This window comes from Parambassis ranga, chromosome 8 (genome assembly GCF_900634625.1).
Source record: "Parambassis ranga chromosome 8, fParRan2.1, whole genome shotgun sequence".
Taxonomy (NCBI): domain Eukaryota; kingdom Metazoa; phylum Chordata; class Actinopteri; family Ambassidae; genus Parambassis; species Parambassis ranga.
The window spans coordinates 18429115-18445876 of record NC_041029.1 but is presented as its reverse complement, the minus strand read 5'-3'; the positions used below and the strand labels follow the sequence as shown (position 1 = coordinate 18445876).

The 16762-nt window shown below is 47.7% G+C and overlaps 3 protein-coding genes across 9 annotated transcripts in view; 1 reads left to right on the top strand and 2 right to left on the bottom strand.

Moving 5' to 3' along the window:
- Nucleotides 1–74: 74 nt before the first annotated feature.
- tecpr1b (tectonin beta-propeller repeat containing 1b) lies at nucleotides 75–12006 on the bottom strand. 5 transcript variants are annotated; one of them, XM_028411099.1, is made up of 26 exons: nucleotides 11529–11827; nucleotides 9358–9462; nucleotides 8357–8589; nucleotides 8096–8278; nucleotides 7882–8004; nucleotides 7655–7777; nucleotides 7241–7415; nucleotides 7017–7117; nucleotides 6833–6934; nucleotides 4945–5072; nucleotides 4256–4872; nucleotides 4042–4157; nucleotides 3809–3964; nucleotides 3589–3738; nucleotides 3336–3493; nucleotides 3024–3142; nucleotides 2757–2853; nucleotides 2570–2666; nucleotides 2418–2497; nucleotides 2286–2342; nucleotides 2040–2214; nucleotides 1826–1961; nucleotides 1658–1750; nucleotides 1481–1587; nucleotides 1259–1378; nucleotides 75–1033 (listed from the first exon to the last, which is right to left on the bottom strand). In XM_028411099.1, exons 3-26 carry the CDS (start codon nucleotides 8579–8581, stop codon nucleotides 881–883), a joined length of 3591 nt encoding a protein of 1196 aa, XP_028266900.1. In that variant the 5' UTR covers nucleotides 8582–8589; nucleotides 9358–9462; nucleotides 11529–11827; the 3' UTR covers nucleotides 75–880. The 5 variants fall into 5 exon arrangements, with proteins under 5 accessions (XP_028266900.1, XP_028266898.1, XP_028266901.1 ...); XM_028411097.1 differs by lacking the exon at nucleotides 11529–11827 and adding an exon at nucleotides 9632–10094; XM_028411100.1 differs by lacking the exons at nucleotides 9358–9462; nucleotides 11529–11827 and adding an exon at nucleotides 11843–12006.
- bri3 (brain protein I3) lies at nucleotides 10886–15715 on the top strand. Of its 2 annotated transcripts, XR_003671035.1 has the most exons (4): nucleotides 10886–11500; nucleotides 12440–12548; nucleotides 14482–15349; nucleotides 15442–15715. XR_003671035.1 is itself a non-coding variant. In XM_028411102.1 (3 exons), the coding sequence occupies exons 1-3, from the start codon at nucleotides 11338–11340 to the stop codon at nucleotides 14612–14614; spliced, it is 405 nt and encodes a 134-aa protein (XP_028266903.1). In that variant the 5' UTR covers nucleotides 10886–11337; the 3' UTR covers nucleotides 14615–15715. The 2 variants fall into 2 exon arrangements, 1 of the variants encoding a protein (XP_028266903.1); XM_028411102.1 differs by having other exon boundaries at nucleotides 14482–15715.
- Nucleotides 15223–16762, bottom strand: part of baiap2l1b (BAR/IMD domain containing adaptor protein 2 like 1b) — a 21794-nt gene continuing 20254 nt past the window's right edge. Inside the window, exons 14-15 of one of the 2 annotated variants that reach the window (XR_003671034.1) lie at nucleotides 16016–16759; nucleotides 15223–15908 (exon numbers count right to left, since the gene is read on the bottom strand). Coding sequence is in view for 1 of the 2 variants with exons in the window: in XM_028411101.1 (XP_028266902.1) it covers nucleotides 16687–16759 (73 nt within the window). In the remaining variant the exon portion in view is untranslated. Of the gene's footprint in view, nucleotides 16760–16762 lie in introns of both variants that reach the window. The other variant, XM_028411101.1, reaches the window with a different exon arrangement.

The window sequence follows — 16762 nt, the reverse complement described above, 5'->3', positions numbered from 1 at the left end:
CAGAAGAGGGAGACAGAGCTGCACGCTGTGTCTTTAAAGTGTCTTATTTTGAAATGAATGTGAGGACGTATAAATGTATTTTTAGACTTTTATTTCACATTTCAATGCCCTTGTAAGAGGAATGTCCACGTGACATTCAGACCTGCTGCAGTGTCAACAGTCATGGTCATAGCAGTTGTGTGAATGGGTTTAATACTAACAGGAAGAACTTTTTTTTATTGCAGGATAGAGAGGGATTGTCTGGAGCCCAAGAGCAACATGAACTCACAGCAGTAGCTCAGAACTGTCTTTTTGAAGTGTCGCCGTAGCAACAAGGGCGGAAAAAAACACTCCATTGCAAACAAGGAATAGGCCAAAATAAATAAACAAAATCCAACGTATGCAAAGTAAATAAATTAAATCACATGCAAATGTGTGACAGGAAAATCAAAAACAAACATATTAAAGAGTCTACGAACCAATACAGTTAGGGTGTAGTGGGGGTGTGTTCATTTGGTAGCCAAGCCTTAGCCCTTCACCAAAAGCCCATCTTCTCAGGTCCTCACAGGATACTGTGTAGAAGAATTAAAGCTATTGCTAAATCCCTTGACACCCAGTAGCCAAAGACTTCGAGGAGCAAACACATGCACTCGATTATTGTAACTATTTGTCCACTATTGGTTTTTTTTCTGGCTCTGTTTTGTCATTGATTATTGACGTGATGATTCCTGCCAAGGAGTAACATTCGTCCATCGATCCAGCTTCAGATGCAGTCTGAACTCAGCATGATTGTGCATTCCCTTTACATGAAGGGATAAGAGCCTGTGGGAGTGGTCTGAGGAGACGGATGCAGATCCAGGCACAAACAGGGATGAGAGCTGGAACAGATGATGGGAGGGTACTACACACCCGTGGCGTTCCCGTTCACTTGAGTCGGAGGCCTTGCTGGGGGACCTGGGCTGCGGGAGGGTGCAGCAGCAGTAGCAGCAGCAGGCGTGGGGACACGAGGAGCCTCTGCTGAGTTCCCTCTCACACTGATGTGCTCCCATCCTCCCTGGAGGCCAAGCATGCATAAAGGATAAAAGAAATGATGAAACCTGCCACTTGCACTGCCTTTCTGTAGTTGACGATTTGGGCACTAGAGGGCACTGTAACAGCCCACTACTCATGTTTAGAGAGGCCTTGACCTGTCATTTATCCAGATTTTATTGATGGCAGCTGAATTCTCTTCTTCTGCAACCAGCAGGGATAGCCGGGGCTAAAATGATCAGGGACTCACCCCTATGCCATAGTCCCAGGACTGGCCCTTGGGTTGCATGGGTCCTACACCCAGCCTGTGGCAGACAGCTCCAGGAGTCTCAGTGGGGAAACCTGGAACACCGTCTGCTATGATCCACACCTGTAGAGATCAACAGTGTGAGCATCAGGTGATCTGACTGGTGTCTCTCACTGTGCTCACAGCTGCTAATGGCTTTGTTAGACACTGTGTTCCTGTCCTGACCTGATCCAGCGGTCCCACAGAAACCTTGGTGGCGTTGTTAGAGATGAGCTCCCAGGCGGAGCCCTGAGGGTAGCTGGGGGTGAGGCCCTGTCTGTACCACAGGTTACCTGAATGACATCATAGAAGATGAGCACCACATAAAACATGTTATGTGTACATATGTATATTATTACTCACTGTTTTCATCCACAGCAAACACAGACGTCCGGCCGACAGACAGCTGCCTGAGGGTCTGTCTCACTGGAGACGGGATGTGGTACCAGCATTCTCCTGCAGAGGAAACACAAGTCTGGCTCTGCTGGAACTCACAGATGAGACATTAAGAGTCCCACATCTTGAACTGACCTGCAGGGTTTTGTGGAGACACCGATCCTCTGTAAAACACTGCTCCATCCCTAGCGATGGCCCACACCTGATTGGCCCCGCCGATAGAGATGGACTTGAAGGGCTGGTCTGTGCCCACGTGGAGCCAGGAACTGCCCTGTGAGACCACATTTAGCAGAATCAGTGATGAGATGCAGAATCCAGACAGATGTCTCTAAGCGTCTTCATTTCTCACCGCAGGACTTTGGGAGCTGACCCCCAGCCTACACAGGACGTCCCCCTTGTCACTGATGGCCCAGACAGGGACCTGCTCCATCTGGCTCTGGGCCAGGCATGGCATCAAGGAGATGTCACTCAGACAGATGGGCGGGACCTGCTTCCACGGACCTCTGACTGTGATCTTACACTTCCTGTGCACAGGACATGTCATTGGAATGATGACTTTGCGAGTTGCAAACCGCAGAACGGTGAGTGCGTTTACCTCGTCCACCTTCTGCGCCTCACAAAGTCTTTCATGGTTTTGTGGCCATGAAACGTCCTGCGGGTTAGAGAAAAGAAGTCAGACCCAGCTGACACAACTCTAGTTCAAGACAACATCCTCAGAAGTACGTACATGGGAAAGTCTGCGGCGTACTGCCAGCCTTCTTTGTCTGTCCCCCCGGGGACGTTGCAGTCCACAGCCCACTCCGACACCTGGAACAGAAAGAAAACAGCAAAGTAAACACAGGAGTCCTGTTTAAGACTGATCTTCAGGATTCACTGTACCCAGGACCACTGAGGGGAGGGTGGGTGTGTGGTGCCTTTGGTGCACTCCTTGAGTCCACTCTCATCGCTCCACATAGGGCGGTCAGTAGGAAGTCCTCTGTGGGTCAGAAAAGTTAGAAAGACACAAACACAGTTTTATGGCGTGATTTTTTTTCTTTCCAAAAACTGCTAAAAAGTCTCTACTCACTTGTCGGTGTATCCTGTCATAGGGTTCCATCTTTGATTCTCATACACATGAACACTCCTCACATCGGTCTGCTGCTGCATCGGAGCGCCATTCCCTGCTGCACAGGGTGAGATGAGCAACTACACGTGCATTTTTTATGCATTTAAAGGGACAGTTCACACCAAAATCAATTATTTTTTGGTAAAGAGACGTCATGTATAGAAGTCTGCTATATAAGTGAAGCTAACCCTTGCACCCCCATGGTTACAGTCTACAGGACAGGCTTACCCTGGTCGGACTGCGGCCGCGTGTAGACCCAGGCTGTGCCGTCCCACCCGATGCCCCACACCAGCCCCAAACTGTTAGATTCAACACAGCGCAGGTGGCCGGGGATCTGCCGCCAAAACCTGCAGCACCGCAGAGCGGGAGCGTCAGGCGTCAGCAGACATTTTAACAAACACAAGCTGTACCTATGTTAACACGACAGTGCTTCATGTCAGCACGTTAGTGACATGTTAAGACACAGAAATAAGACGAAACAAACTTGATGGGAAACTATGAGAAGGTGGTGAAGAATCCACAGCTTATTATCAGTCTCACATGAGGTCACAGGCCATAGCGTGTGCAGGGGCCTCCAGGGAAAAGGACGGCTCATGAACCATGACGTCTCCCTTTGACGTGGCGGACCACAGGGCCTGTCTGGACGGGGGACCTGTGATCCCTCGACACTCACAGCAACAGTCAGACAACAGGCACAGCTGAGCAGACAGGAAACAAGTGACAAGGATGAAGAAGCGTCTACAGAACATGCAGTGGGACATTCACCTAAACGCCGGCTGTGTTCGCTTGTTACCCAATCATTCATGTCCTTTTCAGTTTGTGCGGCCAGGACCAGGGGCCACCTCTGCTTGGTCCTTTCTGCTGTGTACACAGCAAAGGCGTAGTGGCAGTCCATGGTGACCGGAACCAGCGCCGTCACTTCGCTTATGAACACATGAAGGTACTGAGAGGAGGAATGAGGACAGAGTGACCAGCAGACCAGCAGAAGCAGACATTTATGTGACTAAACCAACCTTTTTCTCGTCGTACTGTGTGTAGTAGACAAAGAAAATGCTGTCCTTCCTGCCATCGGACTTGGTGGACTGCTCCAGTGCGACACCAGCGTCGACCCAGCGCTGAGGCTTCCAGTCTCTCCACCATCGCAAAGCACCTTTACGCACCCACACCGACTGAAACAGACGTGAAGAGAAGGGAGGATGTAACCAAAACAGGAAGCAAGTGGAGAGCCGATCAGAGCCAGTCTTACGTTGCTTCTCTCCAGCGGTTTCTTGCTGATCTCCTCTCTGTGCTCCTGCTGCGGCGGCTGCTCGCTCCAGGCTGCCGACTGAACAGGGGTCAGGGACAGGGAGCTGGTGAGAGGACCTGACAGACAGACAGACAGACCCGCAGGACCTCATCAGCCACAGGACACCTCATCAGCCACAATCTCATCTACGCTTGCAGAGTTGATGTTCATCTACCTGTAGGACTAAGCCAGCTGATCTGTGAACCCGCATCCACATCACAACCTCCACCAGAAATCCAAGACCACACAGGCCAGTCCTCCTCACCGACACCCTGAGAGTTGTCCAGACTGCCAAGAGCGTAAGTGGCAGCTGCGCCGCTATCAGCCACTGAAGGCCCTGATGCCTGTGCACTCCGAGCCGCCTCTGCCCCCTCCAGGTCCACGTTCATCCAGGGGACGTCCCGTCCTAGGGCTTCTGGACTCGGAAGTATTGGGACTTCTGGCTTTTCCTCAAGTTCTTCTTGCGTTATCTCCATGATGGACTCCTGTGGCGTGGACGTTTTGCCGCGGTCAGACACCAGGCTGTTGATGAAGCTGTCACTTGCAGGAATGAAGGGTTTGGGGGCCTCCTGCTGGGGGGCTGAAGGAGCGTCCTCTGCTTCCTGGGAGGTTGGAGGTGAGTCGGTGCCTCCTAAGGGCACTACAGAGGGAGCTGCTGCCTCCACAACTGGGGTGTTGGTGGTGGTGGTGTTTCGAGGATCAGCTGGACCGAGGTCGGAGTCGGAGTCAGTGCAGCTCAGAACTGAAGCCTGTGAGGCCTCTGTCAGATGTCCACTGAACTCACCACCACCCCTGTGGAAACAACACGCGCACAAAGATCAGAGAGAACTTCACAAGAAGGAAACAACAGAGATTCATACAGACCTGGGCCGAATAACCTTCTCATTATGGCCCCATTGGGCAGAAACAGGGATCCAACCATTTCCACTGGGTTCAGATGGTGTCACGCCGATTCTGAAATACAGACCACGATCTTCACCTACTGCCCACACCTGGAAAAAGACAGTGACACACAACATGCAGCTGTTTAAGACGTTTTTCAGCCTCTGAGCACAGAGGACACTGGAGCTCCTCAAACCTTTAATCACACACATTTTCCTGCCGTTTCTGCCGAAATCATCTTTTGTCTTTTAGTCCTGTGGCATCAGGAAGCACGAGAGATACAACATACAAACACTGCAGTACTGGCACGATTCTAAGGATTCAGGAAATGCAAAGTTTACCCATGTTATCTCATTCGGAGGGGGGGTTAGCTAAGAAAGCAGACCATCACATTATTCATTATTCATTATGTATCTCACAGTGAGGTAACAAGTCATTGTTTTTATATATCTGATATATTACTACAGTGAGTCGTTTTGTACATTCATTGCAAAACCACATCTTTACACTAAAGCGGGGAGGGAGGCCCAGCTGATGGTGACCTGGCGCCGTAACTGTCGGACCAGGAAGTAAAGTTGATTGCTAGCTAGAAGCTGTTACGCTAGCTAATTGATGAAAGTTCTGTTGAATTGTTTGAGCACACAGCTCCAGCTTTTCAAGTCGTTCTGATGGTGTCCCCGGTTCCGGGTGCGTGTAGAAACATTTTTACGGCAGTTGTAGCGTTCATCAGACTGTAGGGGGACCCCGCGAGCAGTTCCTCCCAACCCGCCATTTAACACGTGATGTGTTTTATCAACACCGCTCAATATATTCATTTTCAGTAAGTCTGGCAGTATGATAAATGTAAACTAAACTACGATCAATCGTCTCTTTTTTCTTCAAAGACATATCTGAGCTACTACCAGGCCTGTTACTTTATAAGGCCATATACAGTAACAGTGGCTCCCACCACCTCACACTTCACCATGCCCATATTTACAACCTTGAAATATGAAATATGGGATATGATGACGACGGCTTGGCCAGCTTCTAATTAGGGAGTCTCCCATATGTCAGGCCAGTGGGAATCTATCTGGGGATATATAAGGCTGCTGCTGCTGCCGGGACATTGGCTGGAACGTCTGGCTGTACTCGTGTTACAGGGCAGCCGCGGGGCAGGACTGGAGGCTAGAGGGGGGAAATGGGTGAGAGACTGAAGGGGAGGAGGTGTGAGATATGGGTTTGCAGCGCTAAGCAAAGTCTTCAGCAGTGAGACACAGAGGGACGGGTTTCTACCTCCACCCCAGCTCTGATCTGGCTCGGCCTGAAACCAGATCCAGAAGTGAAGCAGCTAGAAGTGCTGAAGCTGTGAGAGAAACCGGTCACAGGAACGTTTAAACCAAAGGCTAGGAAGTGAAATGTATGCTGTAATGTGATTACATTTGAATCATATGGGGCTGTGAAGTGTCTGATGATGTGTAACTGTGTGAGTGTTTGTGCTGTCAGCTCTTCAGCTCTTGTTGGTCATCACGCTGATGTGTCTTTGAGGTGTGTTGCAGTGTCTTGGGATGGATCTTAAGGATGCACTGATTGTGGCTGAAGTATGGTCACAAACTATTTTTCCTGTTTAGAGATGGTCGTTTTGCTCCATTCTCTGGACAAACTATGGACACATTTGTCCTCAAGAGTGGCAATTTGTCCTTTATGTGTGTAGACAGCATCCTGAGCCCACCATGTTCTTACAGTGGCCCGTAAAGGACAAACCAGACACTTGCTTGTATGTGTATAGCTTTGGAAAAGGACAAGTGAGCATGGGGATATTCAGTTGGTTGTAATCTCAAACTTCACCACTAGAGGTCCCTAAAAAACCAAGAAACTACTTCTTCCTCACCTGGTCATTGAGTCCAACATCCACCATCATCATCTCCCCTCCAATGCTGATCCAGCCTGAGCCACAGGGGTTGTGGGAGTTCACACCACGCCTGAACCACACCTGGATGTCCACATGAATACAGATGTGTTAACCCCCACAGCACAATACAACACATCTATTTCTCTCTGTAGTATTGACTCGCCTTGAAGTCCTTAGTGACCACCCAGACCACACTGACTCCTACAGCCACAAGAAGCGCTTCCACCTCTTTTCCTGGTGATTCCACCTCAACCCACGATGTGCCTGATAGAACGAAAACATGAGAAAAAACATGTGTTTACTGACACAACACAAAAAGCTACACAAGATAAAAACATGTAAGAGAAAAATGTGGCGAGAGCTGATGGAAACATGCTGCATGCTGACCCGTCGGGCTGTCCAGGGTGAGGCCGGTACGAACCAGCAGGTTCCCATCCCACAGCACAGCCCACAGCAGGTCTCCAGGTCCAGCTGAAAGCTGCGCCACCTCTTTGGGCACGTCCACCTCCTCCCAGCCGGAGCCCTCTGGGACACGAGGATGGATGCCTTCCCTGAACCACACCTGCAGGGTTAGGATAACATTAGCACATCAGACAATAATATGCAAATATGTTATTGGTAAATGCATCAAGTCAGGATTGCTTCAGAAGGACTTTCAACTCTGCTAATGTAAAATATATGAAATCATGCTGCCCTCTTGTGGCCAAAATGAAAAGTGGAAACCTGTTTCTGCACCACGGTTATAAATTCTTAGTGGAACAAATGCTAACGAGGGAGGGGGATCTGGATCTTTACACAGACCTGTCCTTGTTGCGACACGCCCCACAGGTAGGGATACCTTCCGGACTGGTCGCTCATCTCCCAGCCGCCACAGCTGATGTCGCTCAGAGGCAGCGGCGGTTTCCTTGGATTGTCCAATGGGATCTGAAGAAGAAGAGAAATGGCTTGAATCATCAGAGTGAGTTGTAAACACATGTTCACCCCAGAGAAACAAGCAGGATTTTACAGATATGCAAAGATTTTCAAACCTTTGCCCAAGTGCCTTGTGCTGTGTATCTTCTATAGCGGATCCATCTTCTACGGCGAACACAGGAGTTCCACTTCTTGTCTGGAGAGAAGTTGGCAGGGAAATCGACAGCGTACTCCCAGCCCTGAAGGGTCCAAAGAGGCGACCAATGTGACATCACAGAAGTAGAAAACAGGAGACGGGAAGGGGGAAAGGTGATGTGGTTTGCTTCTCACCCCAGTCTGGCTGGGTTCTCCTCCACAGCTCTGATCCACATACCAGTCTCCCTCCCACTCCCAGCTGTGACAGGGCAGCTGGAAGCTGTGCAGTGGTTGAGGATTCATTCCGGTGACATCGCTCCATGGCCAGCGGTCGGTGGGCAGCAGTGTGTCAGTGAAGCCATCCACTGGGTTCCACCTCTGCACTCACACACAGAGCAGAGCTGTGAAGCATCTGTTTTTGTGGTGCAGCTCCTTACAGCTGGCTGACGCACTAACCTGGTTTTCATAGGTCTCCTCCCTGTAGCGGATGGGGGTCTCGCTGGGCATCATATTGAGGTAAATGTGGTTGTCGCATCCGACGCCCCAGCAGCGCCCCTTCCCCGCGCTGACGCGCTTCAGCTCCAGCAGCATGTCATCAGCACGCTCCCAGCGCTGGCCTGCTGTGGAGAGGCTGTACACCCGGCCGTACACGTCCACGGCCCACAGCAGCGTGATGGGCATGATGGCCACTGAGGAGGTAGGAGGACAAAATTACAAACTGCCTGATATGGTATCACTATAAAGAATGTGTCACTTATAGCTTGCATCACCATAATGTACAGAATCCTTATTAATTAATGAGTTGGGCTCAGTGGTAGAGCAGGGTTGTCCAATAACTGAAAGGTTGGTGGTTCGATCCCCGCTCCTCGGTCAGTGTTATGTGTCCTTGGGGCCTCCAGTGCACTCACTGGTGTGTGGCACTACTTGCTGGCAGCCTTAAGCAATTTCCCTTCTGGGATTATTAAAGTATTAAAAAATGTCACAGGTTTTTGGGTCAAATTTCTGCTGAAACAAAAACAAGTCAACAGAGTTTTAATTTGAAAGTCTGGGAGGAAGTCTCTGTTATGACCCGCTGACTTCACAGTGGCTTTATCGACTGGTACTAATCCGCTAGAATAAGGACTGTTACTGTGCCGTTTGGTGGAGGGCTTTATTCCCCTCCTAAAATAAATAAATGAATACATTAAATAATTCATAAGCAATTGATTTTATCCAAAGAAGCTACTGATACTTTATTTTGAAATAGAAATACACTGAGTCACAGCTGTTACAGAGGGAGAACAGGACCTGGAGGCATCTAGCCTGTCACATCAGATCCGTTTCTGTTAGACTGCAGCTTTCTGGATTGAAGGTACTATGGCTTTACGCACGGACCTTTACGCGCACACACACACACACACACACACGCTACAGTAAATCCAGGATCAGAAACACTGTCCTCTCAAACAGCAGCCTACCTGAATAGCCTACTGGTATCCGATCCGCGGTTGTCAAGGGAGTATCAACAGACGCGCCATGACATCAGGTGTAACAGCTGATACCTGCCATGTCCGAGGCCCATGCTACAGGACACATCCAAACCCCATGTTAAATACCCTCAAGTGTTCGGCATATCACACACAGGGCTCTGATGGTACCATATGCCGCAAAGTCGGCTCTAAGCTGTTTACATCTCCAGAGAACAGGCGTCAGTGCTGCAGCCCTCACTGAGGGAACACAGCGCGTACTTACGCATGAGGCGCTGTCACGAGCTGCACATCCGGCGGCAAAATAAAAAATAAGAAGTCCCTCATGTACACACAGAAGTATTAAATTCACATTCTGGACCAGTGGAACGCTCTGTGCAACTCCGAGTCCACACGACAGGAAATGGAGGAAGTGCGGCTCTGATTGGCTGAAACGCGCCAGGGCGTGTGGGATCTCCTCTTCCCATTGGTCCGACGCAGGAGCCCCTGATATTATTCTCCGACTGCTGCAGATTAACGCGCATATTTCAATAATTTATTCACCGTCACATGAATTATTGATGCGAGAGGTCAGCTGTGTGCGGATTATTTTACCACAAACCAGGATACAGACCGAGTTTGTCTTTCCTTTAACGCCTGACAGCACAGAGCGGAGAGAAATGAAAAGCCCGGAGTTTAGAACTGCAACAAGTCAGAGGGCGAAGGATCGCTGTCTCCTTACAGCCATGTTTTGTAATGTGATCAACCTGCAGGACAAAGGTGGTGACGCTGTACGCATGCACCGTAATCCAGACATCCAGACATCCAGAGACCGATTCCACTAATGGCTTCTTCTCCTCTGTTCGACCAGCAGGTGGAGTCCTTGTGTAACATGTAAACTATCGACACACAGAAGTAACACACTCACGCACAGCTGCAGTACACAGAGGTCCAGTGGTTCAAACAATCACAATCTAAGGGGGTCCCAGGATCATAAATGAATAATAATCTTTTAATCTCATTATTTTTCTGTATAAACAGCTGTGTTGTGTTTCAGACACAGACCTGAGGCATTGATGCTGATGTCCTGCAAAGCTGCAGGTTAAAGGTCAAAGGTTAAATCGAGGCAACTGGACTCAAGGATCAGAGCCTGAAGAAGGTGGTTCTAAAGCTTTAAAACATTTTATGTAATGAGCTCGGTCATCATATTACAATAACATTTCATAGCTCACTGTTTTGAAACGATGGCTTTAAGGGGAACTACTTTCCACTGTTGTCCTGTCATCCAAACAGATTATGTAACATTCAGGGTGACCTGTTGGTGTAAACAGGTCCGGCCTCTGTCCAAACCCAGAGGCTCTCCCATGACTGCGTGATGTCTTCTACAGTTATATCATTAGGTTCCGTCGGCCCAGTAGGTGAGTAACTGTGTCATCTGTGTGATGGCGCTGCAGCGGCACCGCATGCGGCAGCCGCAGCAGCGGCAGCCAGCGCCGCTCCAGCCGCTGTTTTTATGCACTGTCGCTTTAAGAAGCCTTCCACTGGCGCAGAGGCTCCAGCAGCTCATCACATGATTCTTCTCTTGTGACAATCCAGACAAAAAGGAAAACGCTGCTCTGACTTCCAGCTGAAGTCCGCGGCTGTGATGACAGATGTGTGTTGTTTTGGTGCCAGAGGACCAACTTTGAGGAGGGACATGGAGTTCAGTTAACTATTAACGGGCAGACGTGGACCATTCCTGTTGTTAGAGTGGACATTTTGGTCAATATTTTGGGTTGTTGCGCCGACGGGGACAAAGTTGGCGCATGGAGAGGGACGAAGTTTCATTTTTGCGCAGCGTATTTTGTTTGTTTCTTGTCGCCACTGCGTGTCAGACGACGGCGGGCAACAGCAGCTAAGTGGCCCGGATTCAGCTCGGACCCTTTTTACTGAAGAGCGAAGACTTCGCGGGCACAGAACGAGACAAGTTGAGGACGCGTTACGTCGGGTGAGATGGTGGACAGCAAACCTTTACTTCAGGACAGACCACCAGCCTACAACGCGGTCCCCGGGGCGTACGAGTACGGCCCGCAGCAGCAGCAGCCGCCGCCGCCGCACAGTTATGGTGCCATCCCGCCCGTGGCCCCGCCACCCTACCAGTACCCCGATGGCCAAGGTATGTGTGTCCCCTTCCTATCACACACTTGTGCACGTAGGCAGATGTCTCACTCCTGTCCACTTCCGTTTTCGCCTAAAGGAAAGCGCGTCATTTGTTTCAGGCCGGAGTGGACGCGTCATGGCGCATTTTCAACATGTGAAAGATTTAATCTGAGAAAAAACTAGTTTCGTTTATCGTGTGCTCTGAGGATGCGCATGCGCAGTAGGCCAATAAATTGTCGCGTTTTGCCCACCACATTTTTCTTTAAATAAATATTTTTAAATGGTAAAATATGCGCAGTGGGAGGAACGGTGCAGTAAGTGCGCACAAAAAGGCAAAAACAAACAAAAACCATCTTACAGTCAGAGGATTTACTGCGTCAGCAAATCATCAGCTGCTGTTTTTACAGTGAGTTGGTGTTGACAGCGTGGAGCCCGCAGCGGCCTCAGTCACCTGACTCAGGCTGTATAAGGAAGGAAGTTCTGCTTAAATCACGTCTCAGTTCTGATCGCTGCACTTCCTGTTTCCTGGGTGTTCGGTGAGGTGTGCACGCCGCCTGCAGTCAGGTGAGGCGCGCTCCTGTCAGGAGTACCCGCCGTGGCTGATCAGAGGCGCTGCTGAGCATTTCCAGGAAACGTGGTCTCAAAGTTCACTGTGCCGCACAAACATCCGCACACACGTGCGCAAGTGGAGAAAACAAGCCAACATGGCTGCTACGCGGCAGTCAGCACACTCCCGCCCTGCGTCAGTTATTGTTATGATTATCCTCACAATCATCTTTTATAATAAGAGGGTGTTGCTTGATGGGTCCTTGTCTTACAGGTCTGAACACACGTGACGTATTTACAAAGATTACACGTAGTGATACATCATCATCATCATCATCATCATCGTCATCATCATCACATTCTTCCAGATATCCTGGTTTTTGACGTGTTCCCTTCGTCTGACCCACAGGATTCCCCTCGGCCCAGATGGGCCCCGCTGTGTCCCAGCAGCCCTACGCTGGAACGTACACCATCATCCAGCCCTCAGTAGTGGTGGTGGGAGGCTGTCCTGCCTGCAGGTGAGGACACACACACACACACACACACACACACACACACACACACACACACACACACGCTGTACATGCTTAAGTGTAGAGAATGATCCATACATAAGGATGTGCATCAGCCTGCTCACTGTGAGTCGTCACGTGGTGTGTGTCCCGTGCTCGCTGTGATTGACCTGGTTTCTGAGAATAGTTCCCTTTCAGGGTAATGTTCTGTGTTTGTATTTATAAACGGTTGTTTTTTATATATAACTTCAGTGTATGTGCTGTACATGCTGACGCATGATGTGACTCTCGGCTTTGAAAGAAAGTTTCACATCAGTGATGACTTGAACATCCTGTTGGTCAGATGACTCAGCCCAGTGGACATGTGACGGGGCCAAAGGTGGCTGCACGCGTCACATCAGAGTGGAAACGAGACTGAGTTGAATTTTATTGTCTGTAACATGAAATGAAAGAAGTGAAGCAGACGTTTTATTGTGTGATAATGGCTGTGTCTACACAGTGAAACCTCGATGAGGGTCAGAGGCCGTCGCAGTGCTCTGATAAGTTGTTCTGTTACAAACACATGGCGCCACAGACCAAGCAGCTTCGTTTTAAGCTGAATAAAACGATGTTAGGTCACTTCAGCATGGCAGGACGTTGTTTTGATGAACATTAATAACGTTAAATTAACGTTAATTCCTGCCTGGGGCCTCCAGCAGATTTACCGGCCACGCTGGTTGGCGTGCTGCAGTCATGGGACCACTGTTAGCACTTTGTTTACTGTCACTCTGGATTAAAGCTGCCCTGAGACACGGCTACAATAGACCCCCTTCAAAATAAGCCGCTCATGTTCTGACAGTTATTCAGCTGTTTGTTGACATGTGTTATGTGTGTGACTGCTTTTTAGTGAAGAGTCAGGGCTGCTTCAATATTCTGACAAATAAAGTCTGAATTCTAACTTTATTATCATGAGAATAATAAAGACTTCAGCTTCAGAACCTGAGGGTCAGAGTTTCAATTTTTTTTTAACTTATAAAATGAAAATTAAGAAATCTTAGAAATTATTTCAGAATTTCTTAAAAAATATTTTGATTATTATTTTTAAAGTCAGAATTCTGAAGAAAAAAATTGTAATCTTGTCTTTAATCTCAGAATCTTAGGCTACTTTATACTTATTCTGCCTCAAAAATAAAAAGTAATGAAAACTTAAACCCCAGAAATCTCAGCAGTTCATTCTTCATCATGGTGAAGTTTGACAGACACTCAGCTTTTCTGTGTTCAAGTGACGTGACACCTGTGTTCTAGCAGTGGGAGAGACACACAGCCCTGTTTATACATTTTCAAGGCTCCCCTCTTTTTTTGTTTATTTGATTTATTTTTTTTTTTACAGTAAAAAAAAAATCTATTTTTCTTTCATGGCTTCCACATCATGTGACCGAGGGGCCCCAAACCTACTAAAACTGTTCCACTAAGAGACAAACACGACGCACCCTGTGTGTTTTCAACACTCCTTCTATTGCTTCTTTATAAATTTTATGAAACTATATATATATATATTTATATATATATACACACATGGGTCACATGATGTGGAAACTATTAAATTAATATAGATTTTATATAGATTTTATTATTGTAAAAAAATTTGTAGAAAGATTCTTCAAAACAAATAAAAAGGGGCGTGTCTTGTTTTTTTGGTCTCATGAAGCGGAAGCTGAGTGTCTGTCAAACATCCAGCATGGAGCGGGACGTGGGTTTAAAGCTTTAAAACGGCATGACGATAAAATTACATTCACATATTATTTTTTTTACCAATATATGCTATTTATATAACCTTAACTTTAGCCCTAACCCGAGTTTGAAGCCTTTCCATTGATGTCTCCAGTCATTTTCCGTGCTCTGTGTCCCACGGTTCTGACCGTCCCTCTTTCCTTTGTTAATGCCTCCTGTTGTGTTTCAGGGTGGGGGTCCTTGAGGACGACTTCACCTGTCTTGGCATCCTGTGCGCCATCTTCTTCTTCCCTTTGGGAATCCTCTTCTGCTTCGCACTGCGTCAGAGAAGGTGTCCCAACTGTGGCGCCACCTTTGGCTAGAGGGACCAAACTACAGCTCACGCACACACACACACACACACACACACACACATAATCCAGCATTTTTTTTGTCATTTATGTCGTTATCTTTTCTTAATATTGCACATTGCTGTTGCCATCATGTTATGTACAACAAATGATTTTTATTAGCTGCACATGTAGAACCTTCTGCTCATCTGCTAGTGTGGGATGTCGAGTGTTCTGTTGTCAGAGTGCCTTCACTACATGCTCATCACTAGATTCCACCAGTCACGGTCTCTTCTGTAGGTTCAGCTCCGTCATCAGAGGAGCTGAGCGGATTCCTTCCTGTTCTGTCCCGTTAGAGTCGCCTGAGGCGCCACAGGATTTATTTTGCCAGTTTGTTTTCCTCTCTCTCGTTTTGTATCGGCTGTGTTTGGTTAAGCATTGCACTCAGAGATCACTGAAATATTTTTAGGAAATCCAAACAATTTAGTTTCCAATGTTTTGTTTGGCTCATTGAATAACATGTGGACTCTGGAGTGGACGGATCCGCCTGAACAGATGGACTGCAGCCTGTGTTGTTATTATTTCTTGGGGCCATATTTGCACTGATGATTTTTCTGTTGGGTTGTGCTTTTTTTCTTTTGTTTTTTTTTAGGGCCAATGCAGACCTCAGGTAAATACAATCTGAAACGCCCTCAACTTTACAACCTCAACCACTGTTCGACTTCTTACGTTCAGAGGACTCCTAGTGTCAAACTGCAGCCTCCCTCTGTAAGATGAGGTTGAACTTCAAGGAAGCATGCTGAGTAAAAGCTGAAGAAAACTTTCAATAATGTGTGTAATCTCTGGATTTTTAATCTTAGGACTCTTATGACAAGTCAGCCTGCCCCTTCTTCCCAGACAGACAATCAGTCGAGAATGTCTTTGTCCCCGTGTCTCCATGTCTACGTCTTCCATCGCAGCGAGCTGTTGTGTCTGTGGCAGAGGAAAAGGATATATATCTGGGTGGGAGGGATTTTAAAAAAATAATATATAAATATATATATTCTTGCTTTAGAAAACACACTACGCACGCTGTTATGATTGAGGTTCTTACTTTTTATATGAGTTACTGTAATTAAAAGTGAATGCTGTTCATGTTTTTGGGCTTTTGCTTGTTTCGTTTCCCCTCAGACGTAGAAGTGGGCGTCACGGTTTCCTCCGGCCTTCTCCCACGTTCTAAGGACGTGCTCGTTAGGTTAATTGACTCTAAATTGTCTGAGTGTGAGTGTTTGTCTGCCTGTGATCGACGGATGACCCGATAAGACTCCAGTTCCCCGGCGACCCTCCACTAGAACGAGCATAGGTTATTATGTGTGCATGATAACATAAACTTGAAGAAATAAATCTTTATTTTTCATACAGCAAATTCTATGAAGGGTGAAAAACAGGTCTTACCATGTGTAGTGATTAAAGCAGAAATGATTGCACTGTAGGTTGCAGGTACATCATATTTTACAGTCGGTGTGTGTGTGTGTGTGTGTGTGTGTCTTTAAGGCGGAAGTCCTGTCTCTCACACTACAAAAAGTTACATTATATGATCTGATATACAAATATATATATTTATATACAGGATATATATACTTTGTGCCGTTTGGGTTGAAGCGCAGCGAGTCAGTGAGACATTGTCATAAGGACCTGAAGGTGAAATGCATAGGTCCCCTACAGTATTCTCTTCTTCTGTCCTATGGCAACAGAAAAGATTTCTAACAGTCAATCTGACAATGACAGCAACATTAACAGCATAAATATGTATAAATGTGTTCTTTGCCCATTTGTACTCGTCTTTTTCTCGGTGTGGCCGCAGGCAGAAGGACAAACACAGACGTAGAAAACATAGATACACTTATATAGATCATAAATATATGAGCATCTGTTCGGTAAATTCCAAAAATACTTCCTCATCAGAGTTTGTAGCAGTGAGAAGTCCCACATCACAATGGCATATTTTCCCTTAGTGCTAGCCAGCCGTGTTGGTTCTATCTGATCCACAGCGAGGACAGAAGCTGAACTGCACGTCCAGCGTAGGCGACACCAGAAGCTCGATGAGGGGCGGACGCGTGCACAGATCAGATGACCGGTGCAGAGCGGTCGTTCGTGACGGTTGGACGTAGCCGGACTGTGGCGAATGGGTTCCCTCCCCTG